This window comes from Micromys minutus, assembly GCF_963924665.1.
Source record: "Micromys minutus genome assembly, chromosome: 21".
Classification (NCBI taxonomy): domain Eukaryota; kingdom Metazoa; phylum Chordata; class Mammalia; order Rodentia; family Muridae; genus Micromys; species Micromys minutus.
This window is the reverse complement of record NC_137956.1, coordinates 39,090,731-39,111,265: the sequence shown is the minus strand read 5'-3', so window position 1 is coordinate 39,111,265 and position 20,535 is coordinate 39,090,731. Positions and strand designations below refer to the sequence as shown.

The following is a 20,535-nucleotide window of genomic DNA, read 5'->3' as shown; positions in this document are numbered from 1 at the left end:
AATAAGGTTAATTATATAATTTCAAAAAATAGTGGAAATCATTTAATGAGAGTGTTTATTAGATTAACATGTTATGACAAAAAAAGGTTACCCAAGGGGGGAAAAATAGTCAAACTTTGAGCAACTGAATAAATGACTTTCTCCTTCAGTGGCTCCTGAATTGCTCTGAGGTAGACAGCACCCATGCTCTTTTTCAGATCAAATTACCTTATTTCAGACATCTCTTTTTAAATGAAGGACTCTCCTATCTTTCCTGGGTAAATTATGTTCAAGAATAACATCACAGGAAAGATAATTATGGATTATTACTCAAAAGATCTTAGTAAATATGTTATTTTTCTTTCTTAGACATGGTTGCAGGAAAACTAGGTTGTCCCCAAATTCATGATGTAGCTAAGGAGGACTCTTAGGCATATGCCTCTCATGTCTAGTTTTTATGAAATGCTAGAAGAGAATATAGGGCCTCATTCATGCTAGGCAAAAACTGCCAACTGAGCAACAGTCTCAGTCTTGTCAATACATTTCCTATAGGCAAGATCCTGGTTTATCCAAGAATATCCAGGCTCAGAAAATATATCAAAGAAGAAATACTGCTGGCTCCCAAAACTTAGGAAATTGTAGTTAGAGATATGTTAATATCCAACAAGAAGGCTATCATAACAACAGTCAAAGGTCAAAAAGATCTCAGCAAATTTCTACCTATGGTTCTATATGTGACATCCATAAAAATCAGTCTTATGCACTTAAGTCTGAGACGTTTCACAAAGTTCTCAGGCTGACCTTGGACTTGTGATCTCTCTGCTCCAACTTTCTAAGTCGCTATAATTACAGGCCTTCATCACCACACCAATATTCTTTCATTCTCTGAGGCAAGGTTTACTACAAAGCCTACTTTAGTCTTTATCTTGCAGTCTACCTGCCTCTGTCTGCCAAGTGCTAAGATTATGTGTATATGCTACTTACTATGTCATGTACTAGGCTGGAATATCTTTTTTTATTATTGTAACAAGACCTCACGGACTCCAGGTTGGCCTTAAACTTCTTATATAGCTGAGAAGAACCTCAAATTTATGATTTTCCTACCTCTAGCTGCAATTACTAGGATTACAAACATGTAACAACACATCTGGTTTATGTGGTGCTGGAGACTGAACAGAGGTGTTCACTCCAATTGAGTTATAGCCTGAGACCCATTTACTCACCTATACATTTGTTTGTTTAATAGACAATCTTACTCTCTAGCTCAGGATAATCTGGAATTTAAAAATATTTATTTTTATGTGTGTGAATGTTTTGTCTGATAAAGACAGGGTGATCATAGGTGATAAAAAGAATGTTGGATCCCCTGGACAGGAGTTTCAGACAGATACCAGCTACCTTACAAATGCTAGGAACTGAACTCAGGTCCTCTGAAAGATAATTTCTTGACTATAAGTCATTCTGATTTGAAACTTATACTGTAGGATTTCAGGCATGAATTACCATTCCCAGCTTGTATACCCCACATTATTTATATTCTTGGCCCAAAAATGTGCTCTATAATGAGAAACTCTGGAACTCAGAGCAGCTAGTCTAACCCAGGACACTTAGCTAGGCACTATTACACATACCTGTAATCATCCCATGTAGTAAGCTGTGCAAGGAAAATCCTGAATATATGAAACCCTCATTCAGAAATAAACAAGATAGAGCCCAGAAAAATCATGGGTTCAAAGCCAGCCTTGGTTCAACAGTGATATAAAAATCAGCTTGAGCTGTCTTAACCTCCAAGTACCAATCAATTAGTTCAAATCACCCTCAAAAAGGAGGTAGAAGAAAAACAGATCTGTTTCCTAACATTTTTGTCACACTGTGTACAAATGCCTAATTAACACACAATGGGTCAGCTATTGTGGAACTTGTACTCACCTGCTTTCCATCCACTTCAATGTCTGCCACATAGTTTTCAAACACCGTGGGCACATAAACCTCTGGGAACTGGTCCTTGCTGAAGACTATGAGCAAGCATGTCTTACCACAAGCTCCATCACCAACAATCACCAGTTTCTTCCTGATGGCAGCCATCACTTAAACATAAAGCAAAAGGTATTATTTAGAATTTGTAAGAATCTATGATTTTAAACCTGGGCTACACTGTACATTCAAGGACTGGAGATATAGCTTAGTGGTAGAACACTTGACTTTTTTCAAACGTGGGCTCAATCCCTAGACCTCAAAACTGTAAGAAAAGGGGGCGGGGGACAGACAGACACAAAAATAAAAATTTCCAGCACTCTGGAGGTAACAGGTGGCTCTTGAAGTTCAAGGCCAGTCTGGTCTACAGAGTGAATTTTCAAGACAGTCAGGGCTACACAAAGATGTCTCCAAAAATAAATAAGTAAATAAATAAAATTTTTAAAAAATTAAAATTTTGGCAGCATGATGACTTAATGCAAAGTGTTTGCTGCTGGGCTGGAGAGAAAGCACAGTAGTACAAGCATTGGCTATTCTTCTGAAAACCCTGGGTTTAATTCTGAGCATTCACATCAGCTCCAGAGGATGTGATACTATCTTCTGGAAAAGAGTACTGCTGCCAGGCATGATGACACAAGTTCAAGGACCCACTTAGCAGAAGGAGCAAACTGGGCAACTCCTAAACACCGGCCCCACCCTACCTCACCCACCCACATATAAGAGGTAGAGATGGGGGAATCTCTATACAACCAGTCTGGTTTAAGCAGCAAGTTCCAGACTGGCCAAAGACTGTCTCAATACAAACAAAATATATATAGTGTGTACGTGCCTTAAAAGTTCACAACACACAAATGGCTAGATAAGGCATTATTTGGACAAACAGCATAGTCTTGTCTTGTAGATGGTTAAAATACCAGACATAAACTCTCAAGTAAAGGAAATGGAAACAAAGGTAGCACCAGTCTGCTTTGTAATAAAGTAAAACAAAGCTTTGAATCATATGTCTTTTTTCAGTTTATTAGCTCACTTCTGTTCTTGGGAATGTCTTTTTTTCTTAATTGTCTACTTCTATTACCTAAGTTTCTTTTGAGCAGATATGAAGGCCAAGGACATTGCTCAGTGAGTAAAAGAGCTTGATATGCAAGCGTAATGACTGACCCAAGTTCCATCCCTAGCACCAATGATGGAATGAAAGAAGATTCCTCAAAGTTGTCTGTTTTCTCATCTCTTTAAGAAAGAGTCACATCATGGGCTGGTATCTGAAGACAGCTTAGAGTGTACTTTTATATAATAAATAAATAAATCTTTTTAAAAAGCAAGAAAGTCACAGTACGTAATACCTATACTCATTTGCTTCCTATTCCCACAACTACACAGCTGTCCTGTTCCTATGACTGGGAACTTAGCATTCCAAATGCTAAATGTCTAGCATTTAGGATCTTCTAAGTCTCCTGCATTTTTGAATCCCATACCTTATCTATTAACTAGCTTCAAACAATCCTAACTACTTCAGTGCAAGGAAATGTCTTTACCTAAAACCTATTTTTAAAAAATAAGTAAATTAATTTTTATTTATTTTTAAAGATTTATTTATTTAATGTACATGGGTACACTGTCGCTGTCTTCAGACACACCAGAAGAGGGCGTCAGATCCCATTACAGATGGTTGTGAGCCACCATGTGGTTGCTGGGAATTAAACTCAGGACCTTTGGAAGAGCAGTCAGTGCTCTTAACCACTGAGCCATCTCTTCAGCCCTAAAAACTCTTCTTTTCCCAGAAAGAAGCATTCTACTTGTTCATCAAGTATTCCCTTTTGTTTCTGGCCCTAAGTCACCAAGCCCCTAACTAGCTGTTACCTCCAAGTGTAGCAATGGGGTTCTTTTGGAGCTGAGCATAGTGGCGAATGCTTTTAAGCTCAGCACTAGGGTGACAGAGGCAGATGGATCTCTTTGAGTTTGAAGCCAGCAGGTCTACACCCAGGGCTACACAGTGAGTCCCTGTCTCAAAACAAAACAAACAAAGCAAAACCCCATACCACCCCATGTGATCTACCCTACACAGGAAGTCAGGAAATCATCTTTCCTTGGGCCTGACTCATACTCATTCCTGAAGTCTCTCTCATGTTCCTTCGGTGTAGAGAGCATATACACCTATTTCTCCTCCAAGTCTATTTTCTAGCTGTGTTGAGCATGGCATGACCATAATGAATGATACTGCTACACAGAAGGAGCAAAATCTCAGAAAGGACACATTTTGAAACAATACTGTTAAAATACCTAACTCCTTTATAATGTATGACCAGCCTTCTCTCAAGGCAATGACTCTTCTGTTTTTGAGATAGGGTCTAATTTATCACCAAGACTGGCCTAGAATTCACTACGTATAAGAGGCTGGCCTAGATCTCCCTGCCTTTATTCCCAAGTACTACTGTGTACCATTACTCCTAGCTTTGTAATAACTGTTTCTCATAAGACCCTGAAAACATTTAATTTAGCAAAAGAGAAGTAAAAAAAGCTAAGAAACACTAAAGAATCAGAAAACCTGGGCTGGATTTGGCTAGGCTGGCCTCAAACTCAAGAGATCTAAATCTGCTTGCCTCTACCTCTTGAATGCTGAGATTAAAGGTGTGCACCACCACACCCAGCTAGTTAGCCTCAAATTTTGCACAAAGCCTTCTAGAGTCTTTCCAGATTAAACTGGATTAGGAATTCAAAATGAGTGCTCAGCAATGATACATATGAAAGTATGTAAGTATGAAAACAAAAAGGTTTAGCTGTGGTGTTGCATGAAACAGGAGAGACTATTTGGGGGGAGGGTGGGAGCGAGGAGAGAAAACAAGCATGACCCTGTATCCATGAGGGAAGGGGGTACACTGGAAAGATGGCTTAGCAGTTAAAAGCACCTAGTTACTATTCCAGACGACCTGGGTTCAATCTCCAACACCCACATGGTCCATAACAACCATCTATAATAACTCCAGTTCTGGGGGATCCAATACCCTTTCTTGGGCCTCCACAGGCACCAAGCATGCAAGAAGTAAGGAAAAATACCCATATATACAAAATAATAAAAGACTAAAATAAATCTATTAACTTGTATACATTAATCTTTAGAAAATGTAGTAAAGTCAGCCAGGAGTAGTGGCAGATGCCTTTTTCTAGCACTTGGGACCAACCTGGTATACAGTGAATTCTGAGCCACCTAGGAAGACAGTGAGACCTGTCTACTACTACCACTACTACCACTACCACCACCAACAACAATAATAAATAATATTTTGGGGACTGGAAAGATGGCTCAGCTGCTCTTCCAGAGGTCCTGAGTTCAAATCCCAGCAACCACATGGTGGCTTACAACCACCTTTAATGAAATCTGATGCCCTCTTCTGGTATGTCTGAAAACAGCTACAGTGTACTCAAATATAATAATAAATATTTAAAATATTATTATTATTATTTTGGGTTTTCAGGACAGGGTTTCTCTGTGTAGTCTTTGCTGTCCTGGAATTCAGAGATCTGCTTGCCTCTGCTTCCCAAGTGTGTAGACCACCTGGCCTGGCCCATCTTTTCTTTTAGGTAATAAAAAGGAGAAAATACTAATTTAACAAATAGCAGATACCCCAAGATACTAATAATTACTTTAGTATACCATACTTTTAACTTATTTCATGTGAGTACACCACTGCTGTCTTCAGACACAGCAGAGGAGGGCACCAGATCCCATTATATGACTGTGAGCTACCATGCGGTTGTTGGGAATTTAATTTAGGACCTCTGGAAGAGCAGTCAATGCTCTTAACCTCTGAGCCTTCTCTCCAGCCTGCCATACTTTTTAATATGCCAAGCTTATAATTTTCCTTAGCTTTTAATTAACAAAATAATCTCCATTTTTTGTGTCTGACAAAGGGTCTTATGGAACCAAAGATGACCTGAAATCTCCTACATAGCCAAGGATAACTCTGAATTCCTGATCCTTCTGCCTTTTTGTCTTGTTTTTCGAGACAGGTTTTCTCTACCTAACTCTGGCTGCCCTGTAGCCCAGGCTGGCATCAAACTCAGATCTTCCTGCCTCTGCCTCCCTCTAGAGTGCTGGAATTGAAAGCATGCACCACCTAGCCTGGCTCTCCTTTTAAGTGCTGGACTTACAGGTGTATGCTACCATTTCCAGCTCAAAAATGATTCTATATACCTATCCATGGAATATACCCATATATTATTCATCATTAACAGTAATGAAATAGTGATACATGATACAATGTGGATGAATCTTAAAATATTATGAAAAAAAAAGTCAACTAAAAAGACCACATTCTTGTTCTCCCTGCCCCCCCCCCAACCCCTTAAGATAGGGGTTTGTTTCTCTGTAACAGAGCCTCGGCTCTCTTTGAACTCACAAAGATCTGCCTGCTTCTGCCTCTGAGAGATGAGATTAAAAGTGTGGGCCACCATACCCAAAAAGACCATATTCTTTATTATCCTGACTTTACATATTATCTAACCTATTAGTAACTATATAGAAAGCATAGTCATTACCAAGGCTGAAGCTTCCAGGTGAAACCTAGGGAGATCAGATTTAGTATAGTTTACACAGCCTACCCTCAAATAGCCTAGCTCATCCTAGGATATTTCTAGTACAGAGTTTGGCAGAAATTAATTCTAGCCACATATCCTTAATTAACAGACTTCTTCCTTTTCTAAATTAAAGGGTCAAAGTGCTCTTTACTGATGTCTCAGGAGCTCTCTGCTCTGTGAATCATTACAATAGTTAACACTTTAGAATAAAAGTCACATAAAAATCCGTAAGATAATAAAACTAAAAGAACTAATTAGGATATGCAAGTTCACAACTGATTTAAAAGACAGAAAAATTAATTCAAAATAAAATAAGCATCCTCTTTTGTCAAGTAGTGCCAACAGAAAGATTAACTAGGTAATTAATCAGACAGTGCGTGTAAGAAGATAGTCCAGACCCTATATGACACACTAATAGTATGAAATATTCAAAATACAATAATAAAGTACTTGTGTAGTATGGTAGTGAATACTATAACTTCAGCCCCGAAGAAAATGAGGCAGGAAGATATAAATTAAAGGAGAGCCAGGCTTTATGTGATTTCTAGACTAGCCTGGGTTACACAGCAAGACTTAACCCCACCCTAATACACCTAGGCCAATTTACTTTGACCATGTCTTTTTTAAAGGTTTATTTATTATATGTAAGTACACTGTAGATGTCTTCAGACACACCAGAAGAGGAAATTGGACCTCATTACAGATGGTTGTGAGCCACCATGTGGTTGCTGAGATTTGAACTCAGGACTTCTGGAAAAGCAGTCAATGCTCTTAACCACTAAGCCATCTCTCCAGCACTTGATCACGTCTAAATACAAAAACAAAACAAAACAAAACAAAACAAAACAAAAAAACAGAGCAAGAAGTAGGCAGGACTTTGGATCGGAGAGGGGAGGAGGAGAGAGAAGGGACTGAGAAGAGGTGGAAGGAAGCCAGGATGTGGGTAGGAGAAGCCTCTCCCACCCCCACAGCCCCCCCCCCCCCCGCGCCAGGTGGCAGATTCATTGACTTTACTCTTTCTTCCATTTACTGCCTGACTATACTGGCTGGTTTTGTGTCAACTTGAGACAAGCTGGAGTTATCAAAGAAAGGAGCCTCAGTTGAAATGCCTCCATGAGATCCTGCTGTAAGGCACTTTCTCAATTAGTGATCAAGAGGGGAGGAAACATTTTCTAAATAATCAATGTGAGTGGGCCCAGCCCACTGTCATCAATGCAACCCCTGGGCACCTCCAGACTATATAAGAAAGCAGGCTGAGCAAGCCAAGGGGGAGTAAGCACTCTTTCCTCCATAGTCTGTCTCTTACTTCAGTTCCTGCCTCTAGCTCCTGCTAGTTTCTTGATGATGTGTATCTATATATGGCCTGTAAGCTGAAATAAAACTCTTTCCTATCCAAGTTACTTTTGGTCATGATGTTTACCACAACAGAAAGCAAACAACACCAGTCTAACCAACACTTGGTCACACTGATCAATCCCTACAAGGAAATTAAAACAAGATTAACTATATTCAATCAAGCCAAGAGTTAAATTTCACAAAACACACACACACACACACACACACACACACACGCGCCAAAACCTCAACTCCACTGCCTCTTAACATTTGTTACCCCAGCATTTGAAGAGTAAAGGCACAAGGGTTGGACATTCAAGACTACCTTGGGCTACAGAGTAATAAGTTCCAGGCCAGCCTATTAAGACCGCTACTTCAAAAACAATAATCAAAAGAGATGGCTCAGTAGTTAAGAGCACTTGTTTTTGCAGAAGACCAGGATTCAGTTCCAAGCACCCACATGATGGCCTACAATCACCTGTAACTCCAGTTCCAAGGGATGGATCGAATAACCTCTGACCTCTGTAGGCATCAGACATACATAAATTTCACATACATATAGTCAGAAAAAAACTTATATACATATTTTTAAAATTGTGATTAAAAACCAGCAGTATGTAAATGACACAGCTGGACCTTTAAGTAAAGCACTTGTCCCGATAAAGGGTTATATATAATTAATCATTGAACCCACAGTGGAAGAGGACTGATGTGAAAGCTGTGCAAGCTAACACATTTAGCTTTTTTCTAGACACCACTATCTGATCTATAAGGTCTAACAACAAAGGTCTGTATTTTAATTTTTACTAATTCCCTACAATACTCAGCAGGGTCAAAAACAGCATTGAATAAACATGTAATATTAAGAAACTGAGCCTTTCCAAATAAATATATATGTTGTTGGTTTAGAGTGTTTTTGTTGTTGTTGTTTTTTTAATGTGTTCTAGACAATGTCTCGTTATATAGCCAAAGGTAGCTTGAAAGTAACTATACAGACCAGGCTGCCTAAATCCACATGCCTCTACCTTCACATCTGGCCAAAGAGATTATTTTGTTTTGGGGGTGGTAGGGCATGAACCAAGAACTTTGCACATGCTAGACAAGAAGAGCTTTGCCACTGAGTTACATCTCCTATTCTTAAAACTTTTTGAGAAGGGCTGGAGAAATGGTCAAGAGCATTAGCTGCTCTTCCAGGGGTCATGAGTTCAATTCTGAGCACCCACATGGTGGTTCACAACCATCCATAGTGTGTCTGAAGACAGCTACAGTGTACTCATATACATAAAACAAATAACTAAAAAAGAAACCAAGCATCACAATCTAGGAAGATTTTTAAAAAGAAAAAGAAAAAAAAAGGACTATATCCCTAGAAAATTCTAGAAAGCAGGCTTTTACCATCATGAAGGCTCTACCATCTTATAAAAGACTAAACATACTTATTATTAACAGCTAAGCACTAAAAGCTGTGAAACTTTTTCATAAATTGGAAGAGAATCAGTTACTCAAATAGATACCCTATTTCTTAAAAGGAAATTTATCAGAAAAAGAAACATTTTTCCCTATAGCATTTCTTTCTTGCATTGTAGGAAGCACTCCTATACAACAGAGAAAAGGGCTGGAAATCATGTTACTGTTCCTAGAGCTGATCTTGTCATAATCACAATTTACTCTACCCAGAAGATGAAATCATATTCACTCTAATACAAATCCTAGTCACAGATCTGGACTAGATCAGTTAACATGTTCTAGAAAGAAGTCCAGGTGGACTCTGTTCCATTGTCACCATCCAAAGCAATACATTATTACTCTATTGATCAAACATTTCATATAGATTTCAAATTCTGAGATGTCTCCCACAAGAACACACCCACATGACTGTTCAATAAAGCTAAACATTAGTTGCATTAACAGCTAAGTTGTACATAGATCAGCCACAATTACTAGAAACTAATTTCAGTTATAAAAACCCAAGATGGCAGGAGATTAGAATGTCAATCATTTGCAGCACTGGTTAATGAGCCACACTAGCTGAGAGTAAATCCCTACTTTCTCACTTCCTTCAGTGCTTTCAGTATAGTTTCCATTCTTTGTCAGAAGATGGTAACAGATGGTTCAAGGGAGTAAAGGCTGCCCTGACCTACTGACTCTCCCACCGTTATCCCTCACACACCTAATACTGACATACATCACACCTGGCTCTTCTACAACCCATATTACTAAACTGGATAATTTTGATGACGTTTTACAGCCTACACAAACCATAATTTTTTTTCTCTCTCTCTCTTTTTTCTTTCTGGTTTTTCTTTTTCTTTCTTTTTTTTTTTGTTTTTTTTTTAAAGATTTTATTTATTTTATATATGTGAGTACACTGTAGCTGTCTTTGGACACACCAGAAGATGACATTGGATTCTATTACAGATGGTTGTGAGCCACCATGTGGTTGCTGGGAATTGAACTCAGGACCTCTGGAAGAGCAGTCAGTGCTCTTAACCACTGAGCCATCTCTCCAGCATCCCCCTTTCTGGTTTTTCAAGACAGGGTTTCTTTGTGTAATAGCCCCAGCTGTCCTGGAACTTGCTTATGTAGACCAGGCTGGCCTCAAACTCACAGAAATCGGCTTGCCTCTGCCTCCCGAGTTATGGGATTAATACTTTCTAACACTGACAATGTGTGTCTATTTCTTCAATAATTCTTAGCTTACTTTACTTTTCACATACCAGAAGCTAACAAAGACATCTGAGGTGATGCTGCTAGTTAGTAATGAGTGCATTAAAGACACTTATTAGCCAAACATTAATTATTAGGAGGCACAAAACAGTCCTCCAGCCAAGAAGCAGAATGGAAACAATCTGAATTACTTTGCCTCTGCAGGATCAAGATGCTTGTAATATTTTAGAAAGATAATGAATAAATTTCCATGCAGATAAAATAACCACAGCTTTAAAAATGACTAATTCAGCGTACTTAAGATAATTATAATTTTACCTCATGCATCTTCAAAAGGCTAATTATGCAGAAGAAACTGATGATTATAGCAAGCTTTCTACCATTTCTAGACACTTGGACACTAAATGCAAAATAATCTCAATTTGTCAAGGGCTTGATGATGAGACTGGCGTGTGGTTCAGCAGTAGAGCTCTCCTCTGGCATAGGTGCAAAGCCTTTTGTTTAAACCTTAGAATTTCAAAAATATGAAACAAATCCTTTAATATAGAGGATATTACAGTTAAACATTGAGGTTATAACACTTATCCTATTGACATTTTAAATAAATAATTCTGAAACTTTATCTTAAACATTTATGCTGAAATTTACACATCTTAGGTTATTCTCTAAATTGAAGTATATATAATGCTGATGACTATTAGAAAAGCAAGTTACCTAACCTTCTAGGAAGTAAACCTAAAATATTTAATAGAAAATTTAACAAATAAAAATCATGTGACTCAGCCAGGTATGGTGGAGCATACCTTTGATCCCAGGACTTAGAGGCAGACAGATCTCTCTGAGTTTGAGGTCAACCTGGTCTACAGAATCCCAAGACAGCCAGAGCTACACAGAAAGACCCTGGTCTCAGAAGGGGGAGGGAGGAAGCGCCTGATATATAAATACTTTTTTCAAACCTGGGTTTTATTAAATGGTAATTTCTTTTAGAGATTTATTAATTTTTGTTTTATGTTTGGGTGTTTTGCCTGCATGTGTCTGCATGACACTTGCTGCACTTTTCACATCTGGTGCTCACACAGGCCAGAAGAGGGCACTGGGACCCTGGAACTGGAGCTAGCAGAAGGTTCTGAGCCCCAAGTGGGCCCTAGAAACTGAATTTGGTTCCTTTAGAACAGCAGTTCTCAACCTGTGGGTCATGACCCACTGTGGGTGTGGGAGCTTTGCTGGATATAAAGGACATAATATATACACACTGGGACTATTTATCAGATGTTTACATGACAATCATAACAATAGCAAAATTACGGTTCCAAAATAGTAATGAAAGTAATTTTGTTTTGGAGTTACTACAATATGAGGAACTGTATTAAAGGATCATAGCATCAGGAGGGTTGAGGACCACTGCTCTAGAAAAACACCAAGTGCTCTTAGCAGCCAAGCCATCTCTCTAACCTCCAATGTTAAATCTTAATGAAGCTTTTTGTTTTCTGTGTAGCAAGCAGTGCTTTGCCTGTGTGCCTTAATGTAAGCAGTACAAAAATTACCTTGGTTGGACTCTTAGTAGAGTACTACAGATAAGAAAATAACCAAAAACTCTAGAGATGTTAATTTCTGAAATTCTAAAACCCAAAGCTGGTAACCACTCTTTATCCATTTTTTAAAGCTAAGATGTAGCTTAGACTTCCATTTGTATTTCAAGGACATCCCTCAGCTCCCAATGTAGCTAGTGATTAGTGCTTTCTTGTAGCACCAGACACTTCTCTTAGCCTCACACATTATATCCTCCAAGGTTGCCTCTTTCCAAAATCCACTAACATAATTAGCATTATCTGTTGCCGGTTAGTGGTGGCATATGCCTTTAATCCCAGCACTCTGAAGACAGAAGGCAGGCGGATCTTTGTGAGTTCCTGGTCTATAGAGCTAATTCTAGACAGCCAAGGCTACACAAAGAAACCTTGTCTTAAAAACAACAAAAAATTATCTCCCATAGTCATCATGATTGAACAAGAACATAGCAGACAGTGCTCAAATAAATCAAATCTATGTGTGTCTGTGTGTGGTGTGGTCCGTGTGTGTCAGGGTGGATGCGCCCAAAGGATGCCTTCCTCTGCTGGTCTACGCCTTAGTGCCTAAGTCTGTGATTCAACCAAAAGCTCAGCAATGGCTAGGTTGGCTGGCCAAAGAGCTCCTATGATCCACCTCAGCCTCTGCTCCCTTACTCTGTTGCTAGGGTTACAGGCTAGCACTCATGCCTGATTTTTTTTTTAATGGCACAGCAAGTACTCTTATCCACTGAACCATTTCTCCAGCCACCAACAAAGTTTTAGAAGCAAACAATCCTTATACACCCAACTGTGATACAATAGACCTTTTAAACAGTGGAACATGCAAAAATAAATTATGTAAAGAAATGTTTATTTTGCTGGGTATAGTTGTGCAATCCTTTAATCCCTGCACCTCGGAGGCAGAGGTAGAGAGACTTCTGAGAGTTTGAAGCCAACTTAGTCTATATGGTGAAGCCCAAACTCAAAACAAAACAAACAAACAAAAAAAATCCAACAAAACAAAAAACAAACAAAGCCAACTTTTGTATGTATATATGTATTTTTTCATGTATAAAAGTACGAATGAAAACCAGAGGTGATCTCAACTGTCATTCCTCAGCAGTCTTACAACTTGGTTTTTAAGACAGGACCTAAGTCTTGGTTGGAGTACTTCCATTTGAAAAGGCTGACTGGTCAGAGGCCCAGTGAACAACTGCCTGTCTCTACCTCTGCTGGAATTACAAAGTATGCTAACCATTTTCATCCTGTTATGCAAATACTGGAGATTAAACTAAGGCCTTCTTGTGCAGCAAGCACTTTACTGAGAAAGCTATCTCCCCAGCCCTGAGGCATACACATTTTAAAAAGACAAGGGACCCAGGGACACGCCTGTAATTTTACAATGAGGGGGGTGGATAAAGATTCAGAGTTTGAGGTCAGCCTGGGATACACAATAAGACACTTTAAAGAGATTAGAAAATGGCTCAGCTAAGAGCAGTAGTTGCTCCTCATGGAGACCCAGATTTGATTCCTAGCACACCCATAGTTATTTGATGCCCTCTTCTGGTATCCACAAGCACTACACAAAGTGTACATATACATATGGTAACAGGCAAAATACCAATATATATATTTTTTTTTCAAAGATACTGTGAAAATAAATGAAAGGAGAAGGGAAAAAAGGGAAGAACAGAACTGACAAGCATGTTTGAGTAAGAAAGGTAGCCAGTGACCAAAAAAAAAAGAATGAGACATGTCAGATGTAGTAGTTGACACCTTTTAATACTGGCACTCAAAAGGGCAAGGCAGAAGGACTGCTGCTAATTCAAGGCTAATCTGAACTACACAGTAGTTCTAGGCCAGCCTGAGTTACTATGTGGGACAAGTGGGAGACAAGAAATCTTGAAAAAGTAAGAATGAAAAAGGAAAGACCCGGGGCTGGAGGGATGGCTCAGTGGTTAAGAGCACTGACTGCTCTTCCAGAGGTCCTGAGTTCAAGTCCCAGCAACCACATGGTGGCTCACAACCATCTGTAACAGAACCCGATGCCCTCTTCTGGAGTGTCCGAAGATAGCAACAGTGCACTCACATACATAAAATAAATAAATGAATCTTTAAAAAAAAAAAAAAAAGAAAGAAAAAGGAAAGACATTGTTGGTAAGCAGCTCAATAGGGTCAGCCACCAGACTGGAGTTTGTTCTGGAGGACCCCTGTGGTAGAAGGAGGAAATTAACTTCCACAAGTTTTCCTCTGGGAGTTCCTGGATAGCCAGAGTTACACAGAGAGATCATTTCTTTAAAAAAAAAAAAAAAAATGTGGTAATGACACACACTTTTAATCCCAGCCTGGTCTACAAAGTGAGCTCCAGAACAACCAAGACTACACAGTAAAACCCTATCTCAAAAAACAAAAAAGAAAAGAAAAAAGGAAAGAAGTGGATAAACAAGAAATAGAAAACTAAGATAAAAAAAGACTTATTTTTAGGGACTATAAGATGGTTCAGTTGGTAAGAGAACCAGAGCTTCAAGTTTCAATACCCATATGAAAAAGGAAGGCAAACATGACAGCACGTGCCTATAATCGGAAGACAGGAGGATCCCAGGTGTTTGCTAGCTAGCCAGTGAAGACAAATGGAAAGTTCCAATAAGGTATGGCCCAATGTGGTGGCACAGCAGAGACAGACAAGTCTCTGTAAATTGGAAGCTAGCCTGTGATCTACACAGTGAGTTCTAAGTCAGCCAGGGTTACTAAGTGAGACCGTCTTTAAAAAAAAAAAAAAAAAAAAAAAGGAAAGAAAAAAAACCAAAGGAATGAGATTCCATGAACAGGACAGCCTTTGTTTTCTTCAAATGTTCCAGCATTACTTCCTGGCATACCATAGTTTTTTGTAACCATTTTATAAACTAAGTAAGAACAAACCCACAAACCACCTTACATCCTTCTTACCATAACAGAGATTTCAAAGTTAACCAAAACCAGCAACAAGATTCATTCACTGATAGGCAGTCAAAGCAGAAAAATCGAGTTCATGATCATCCTAACCTACGTAAGATCCTTTAAAAAAAAAAAAAGGCAAGCAGGTGACAGGCCCATGAATCAAGATGTCTGTGGGTTAAGATGACTGCTATCAAGGCTGACCACCTTCTTTAGATCCTAGAACCCACAAGATGGAAGGAGAGGACCAACTCTTCTAAGTTGTCCTCTGACTACCACATTTCTCCCCAAAACACAAACCAACAAATGTAAAAGAAAACGAGGCTGGCCAAGATAGTTCATCAGATAAAGGTCCTTGCTGCCAAGCCTGATGTCCTTAATTCAGTTCCTGGTACCCACTTTATAGAAGGGGAGAACTGACTTGCACAGCTGTCCTCTAATCTCCACAAGCATATGCACACACGTGCACACACAAAACAAGTAAGAGAAAAAATTCAGAGGCCTTCAAGATTAGAGAACAAGAGAATCAATTATTTCCACTGATTTTGTATTAATAATCTCTCAATATGAGAAAAAGAAAATGCAGGAAGAAATATTTACATACCTTACGAAGGTGCTAAAAACACGCAGGTTCTGGGACGCAGATGTACTAAGTACCTGGAACTTCTCAGATGCAAGGCTATAAAAATAAGAAATATAAGTTCATTTTATTATGATAAAAACAGAACCTAGGGGGTTGAAGAGATGGCTCAGTGGTTAAGAGCACTGACCGCTCTTCCACAGGTCATGGGTTCAATTCCCAGCAACCACATCGTGGCTCACAACCATCTATCTGTAATGGGATCTGATGCCCTCTTCTGCTGTGTCTGAAGACAGCTACAGTGTACTCATATAAATAAAATAAATAAATCTTAAAAAAAAAAAAACAGAATGCAAATGTTAATCGAGATAGGAAAATGTACAGCAGTATTTAACTGCATTTGAAATACTCTTCAATTACATCCTTAAACTGAGATTTTTTTGCTATAATCCTTAGCCACTACACAACTATATATAACCTATCTTTCAACACTTTATGCCACTGGTTCTCAATCTTCCTAAAGCTTCAACCCTTTAATACAGTTCCTTATGCGGAGGTGACCCAAGTATTAAATTATTTCGTTTCTACTATATAACTGTATTCTTGCTACTGTCATGAATCATAATGTAAATATTTTAGAGACAAGTCTACCAAAGGGGTCATAACCCACAGGTTGAAAACTGCTGTTTTATGAGTTGTGTGTGTTCCTTTCCCTGCACTTCACCCATGCACACCAATTTTGCAGAAATCTACCTATTCTACCAATTTGGTTTTTGTTCGCTGTTTTTATCATCCTAGAGTTGATTTGGTGCTCAACACCGAACCACTTCCACCATACACTCATCATAAACACAGACTCATCACAAATAGATGCAAGCACAAAGATTGCCGTGGTAACCTGAATTCCACATGAAGGTAGTTTTAGTGCCTCTTACAAAGCAGTACAAAGGTCATTACACCTCTAGGAACAACACTTTCCTTGACTGTAGTGGTAAGATGAAGCCAAATATTGGATTTACTGGAGCTTCTGCTCAACTTAGTATCAAAGTAAAAGCTATTATCATTTATATATCATATATAAATTTATCATTTATATCATCCATGACCTCCTTCTGCAAAAAAATAACTTTCAGCCAAGCATGGTGGCCCATGCCTTTAATCCCAACAGAGGTGGGAGAATCTCTTGTGAATTTGAGGGCAGCCTGGTGTACAGAGGGAATTCCTAAACTACCAGGGCTACACAGAGAAACCCTGTCTTGAAACCTCCCCACAAAAATTTTATATGTGTATGCATATATATGACTATAATATACATGTATATAAAATATATACACATTTTTAAAATTGAAGGCCTGGCACAATGGCATATATCTATAATATCTGTCAGACTCAGGAGGCAGAGGGGGTAGATCTCTTTTGAGTTCCAGGATAACATAGTCTATATTGTAAATTCCAGGTCATCCAGAGCTACATAGAAAACCTGTCTCAAAGCAACATCAATAACAACAACCAGATACACATCACTTCTCCCCCTCCACTGCACAAATATATAAATATAGCCACTCTGCAATGAACATACAATAGAGAGTCTAAGTGTTCTCTGAGAAGCTATTATTTGTTTGCCTTTAGTTCTGAGTGTGAGCTCATAAAAATTTCCCCCTTCCATATTAGCATTTCCACTGGTGTCACCATGGCCTTTTTTAACATAATAAAAATGTACACAATCAATCTTACTTTTCAAATAAAATTGATGTCCCCTAAAACTAAAACAGATGAAGTCTATATACAGATTTTCCCAACTAAGAAAAAACTTTACATTTATTTATATTGTGTGGTGAAAGTAGTCAGGACAACTTGGGGGAATCTGTTCCCTCCTTGTATCACATGGGTCTCAGGAATCAAACACATATTGTCAGGTTCATGTAGCTTTACTTGCTATACCTCAACCAGCCTATGAGCTATGCGTTTCTTTTTGGAAACAGGGCCTCATTGCATAGCCCTGGTTGTCACTACATATACAAGAAAAACCTTGAACTTGGATTCCTTTGCCTTCCAAATATTGGAATTAAACAAGTGAACCACCATATCCAACTCCAAAATTTTATCACAATATATTCTTTTCTTTTTGGCCCATTTATTTATTTGTGTATGTGTGCAAATATACATATGCACATGTGCAGAAGCAAATGCTACAGTGCACATGAAGAGGTCAGAGGATGGAAATATAGGAAATGACTCTCTTAAATTCCAACATGTGGTTCTAGGGACAGAATTTCAAATTTCAGTGGTCAGGCTTGGTGGTATAGACATCTTTACCTTACTGAGTCATTTTGTTAGTTGTTAAGCAAATCTCCCCCATCCTTAAGATATATTAGTATTTTTCCTGAAATTATATATGGGCATTACGTGTGTGTTTGGTGTCCTTGGAGGTCAAAGGAGAGCATCAGATCTCCTTGAACTGGAGTTATGTTTGTGAACCACCATATAGGAGCTAGGAACTGACTCCAGGTCCACTGCAAGAACAGTATGTGCTCTTTAACCACTGAGCATCTCTCCAGTCTCCCTATTATAAAAATCTTTAATCACCTAAAGTTAGAAGACTTTTACAGTGACCATTGTATCTTACTTCCTAGACTACTTAACATTTTAATGACTGTCTTTATCAAATAGCATTTTCTTTTATTTATTAATAGTGAAGTGCTGAATGAAGTCCAATTCAGGGCCTCATACACAATAAGCAAGTACTTTACAAGTACTTTAGTGCTGGCTAGTTTTATGTCAACTTGACACAATCTAGACTCATCAGAGAGCAGAAAGCCTCATTTGAGAAAATGCTTCTAGAAGATTCAGCTACCGGCAAGCTTGGACATTTTCTTAGTTGATGAGGACAGGTACAGTCCAGCTCTGGACTAGTGGTCCTAGGTTCTATGAGAAAGCAGGCCCAGCAAGCCAGTAAACACCACTCTTCCATGGCCTCTGCATCAGCTCCTTACTATAGGTTCCTGCCCTGTTTGAGTTCCTGACTTGGTTTTCCTCAATGGACTGAGATGTTCAAGCCAAATTAAAATAAACCCTTTTCAGGTTGGAGAGATGGCTGAGTGGTCAAGAGCACTGACTGCTCTTCCAGAGGTCCTGAGTTCAATTCCCAGCAACCACATGGTGGCTCACAACCATCTGTAATGAGATCTGATGCGTTCTTTTGATGTGTCTGAAGATGGTTATGGTATACTTATAATAAATAAATAAATAAATAAATAGATCTTTTAAAAAGATAATAAATAAAATAAACCCTTTTCTCCAAGTTGCTTTTGGTTCTCTGATTTCATCATAGCAATAGAAACCCTAAGACAGGCATGACAGGCCCTATTATTTCCTTTTAAAGACAGGTTCATCAAGGAAATTAAAATCAGAAAAGCAGCTGCTTGCTTAGAAATGAAACAAAACAACAACAAAAAAACCCTTAAATTGATGATGGCTTGTTTGGTAAAGGGCTTGCATGGTAAGTTTGAGGACCTGAGCTCATATCTGCACTACACTTGTAAAACTTGGGCACGGTGGCATCAGTACATCTGTAACCTCAGCCCTGGAAAGAGTGACTCAGGAGGATCCCTGAAACTTCCTGGCCAGACTGCCTAGCTCAATTATAAGCTGCATGTTTAGTGTTTCAAAAAAAAAAAAAAAAAAGTGGAAAGCAATGAAGAAAGACACTCAATGTCAACCTGGACTCCGAAAGGATGGGCACACATGCACAACATGAACTTACACACATACACACAAAGACTTCGGGATAAGAGAAATGGCTCAGTGGCCTCAAACTTGAAATCCTGACCCTTCTGCTATCACTTCCCAAGAGCTGTGATTTTAGGTATGCAACAAGTTGAGATCAATTGTTGGGTTTTTTTCCTGCTAGCTTTGGTTTTGTTTGTTTTTTTTCTATATCTAGCTGAAGCTGGCCTCAAACTTGGAAAATCCTCCTGCTTCTGCCATTCTGACATCTGGAATCACAACATGTAGTAAAACCAGTCAGGCTAGTAAAAGTTTTGTTGTTGTTTTAATGTATACAGATTTGCCTACATGTATATCTGTGTACCACTTGCATGCTTGGTGCCCAAGGAAGCCAAAGGCTGTCAGATATCCTAGAACTGGCATTAGAGAGGACAGGGAGGCACCATGTGAGCATGCTGTGAATCAAATCTGGACCCTGCTTTAACAGCTGAGCTGTCATCACTCCAGACTACCCAAATCCCCCTCTATCTTAAAAAACAAAATAAAAGCAAACCCACAACAACAAAAAGAGGTTGTTAACTGTAACTCTGAGTGCAATCCCAAGCCTCTCAGGAGATAAGGATCAGAAGGTTCTAAGCCAGACAAAAAGCCAAAAATTGTTACACTCATACCTGTAATGCCTAAACCAGGGAACTAGAAGCAGGAGGATCAAGAAGTTCAAGGTCATTCTTGGCTATATAGCTTCAGCTTAGCTCAAGTTCCATAAGACCCTGTCTCTCAAACAAAATTTCAGATCATATTATTCCCTAACTTCAAAACAAGACAACAAATATAACGCCTGATAGACCTCCTACCTCAGAACAACCAAAGCCAGGCAAAGGCTTGGTGGCTCTTGTCTATAACTCAGGAGCTAGAGGCCAGCATAAGCTACAGTTTTAGGGCTCCAAATAAAAAGAACAACCTGATAGGCATGGTGCCACACTCCCTAATCCCAGTACTTAGGAGGCAGAGGCAAGTGGATCTGAGTTAGAAACCAGACCGCTCTACAGAACAAGTTTCTGGACAGACAGAGTTACAAAGAGAAATTCTGTCTCAAAAATAAAAAATAACCCCAAAAGAATAAAACAAACAAGCAAACAAAACAAAAAATGCACACAGAAAAAAAAAAAAAAAAACTCAAAGAATATCTCAAATCCTAAACATCTAGCCTTCTGCCTGTCTCTC

General features: G+C 38.9%; 1 protein-coding gene across 1 annotated transcript in view; it reads right to left on the bottom strand.

Annotated features, from left to right (window-relative positions):
- Window positions 1–20,535, bottom strand: part of RHOA (ras homolog family member A) — a 31,200-nt gene that overhangs the window by 6,571 nt on the left and 4,094 nt on the right. Inside the window, exons 2-3 of the mRNA XM_080934940.1 lie at window positions 15,610–15,684; window positions 1,909–2,066 (exon numbers count right to left, since the gene is read on the bottom strand). Of these exons, the coding sequence (XP_080791066.1) occupies window positions 1,909–2,064 (156 nt within the window). The 5' untranslated portion in view covers window positions 2,065–2,066; window positions 15,610–15,684. The remainder of the gene's footprint in view (window positions 1–1,908; window positions 2,067–15,609; window positions 15,685–20,535) is intronic.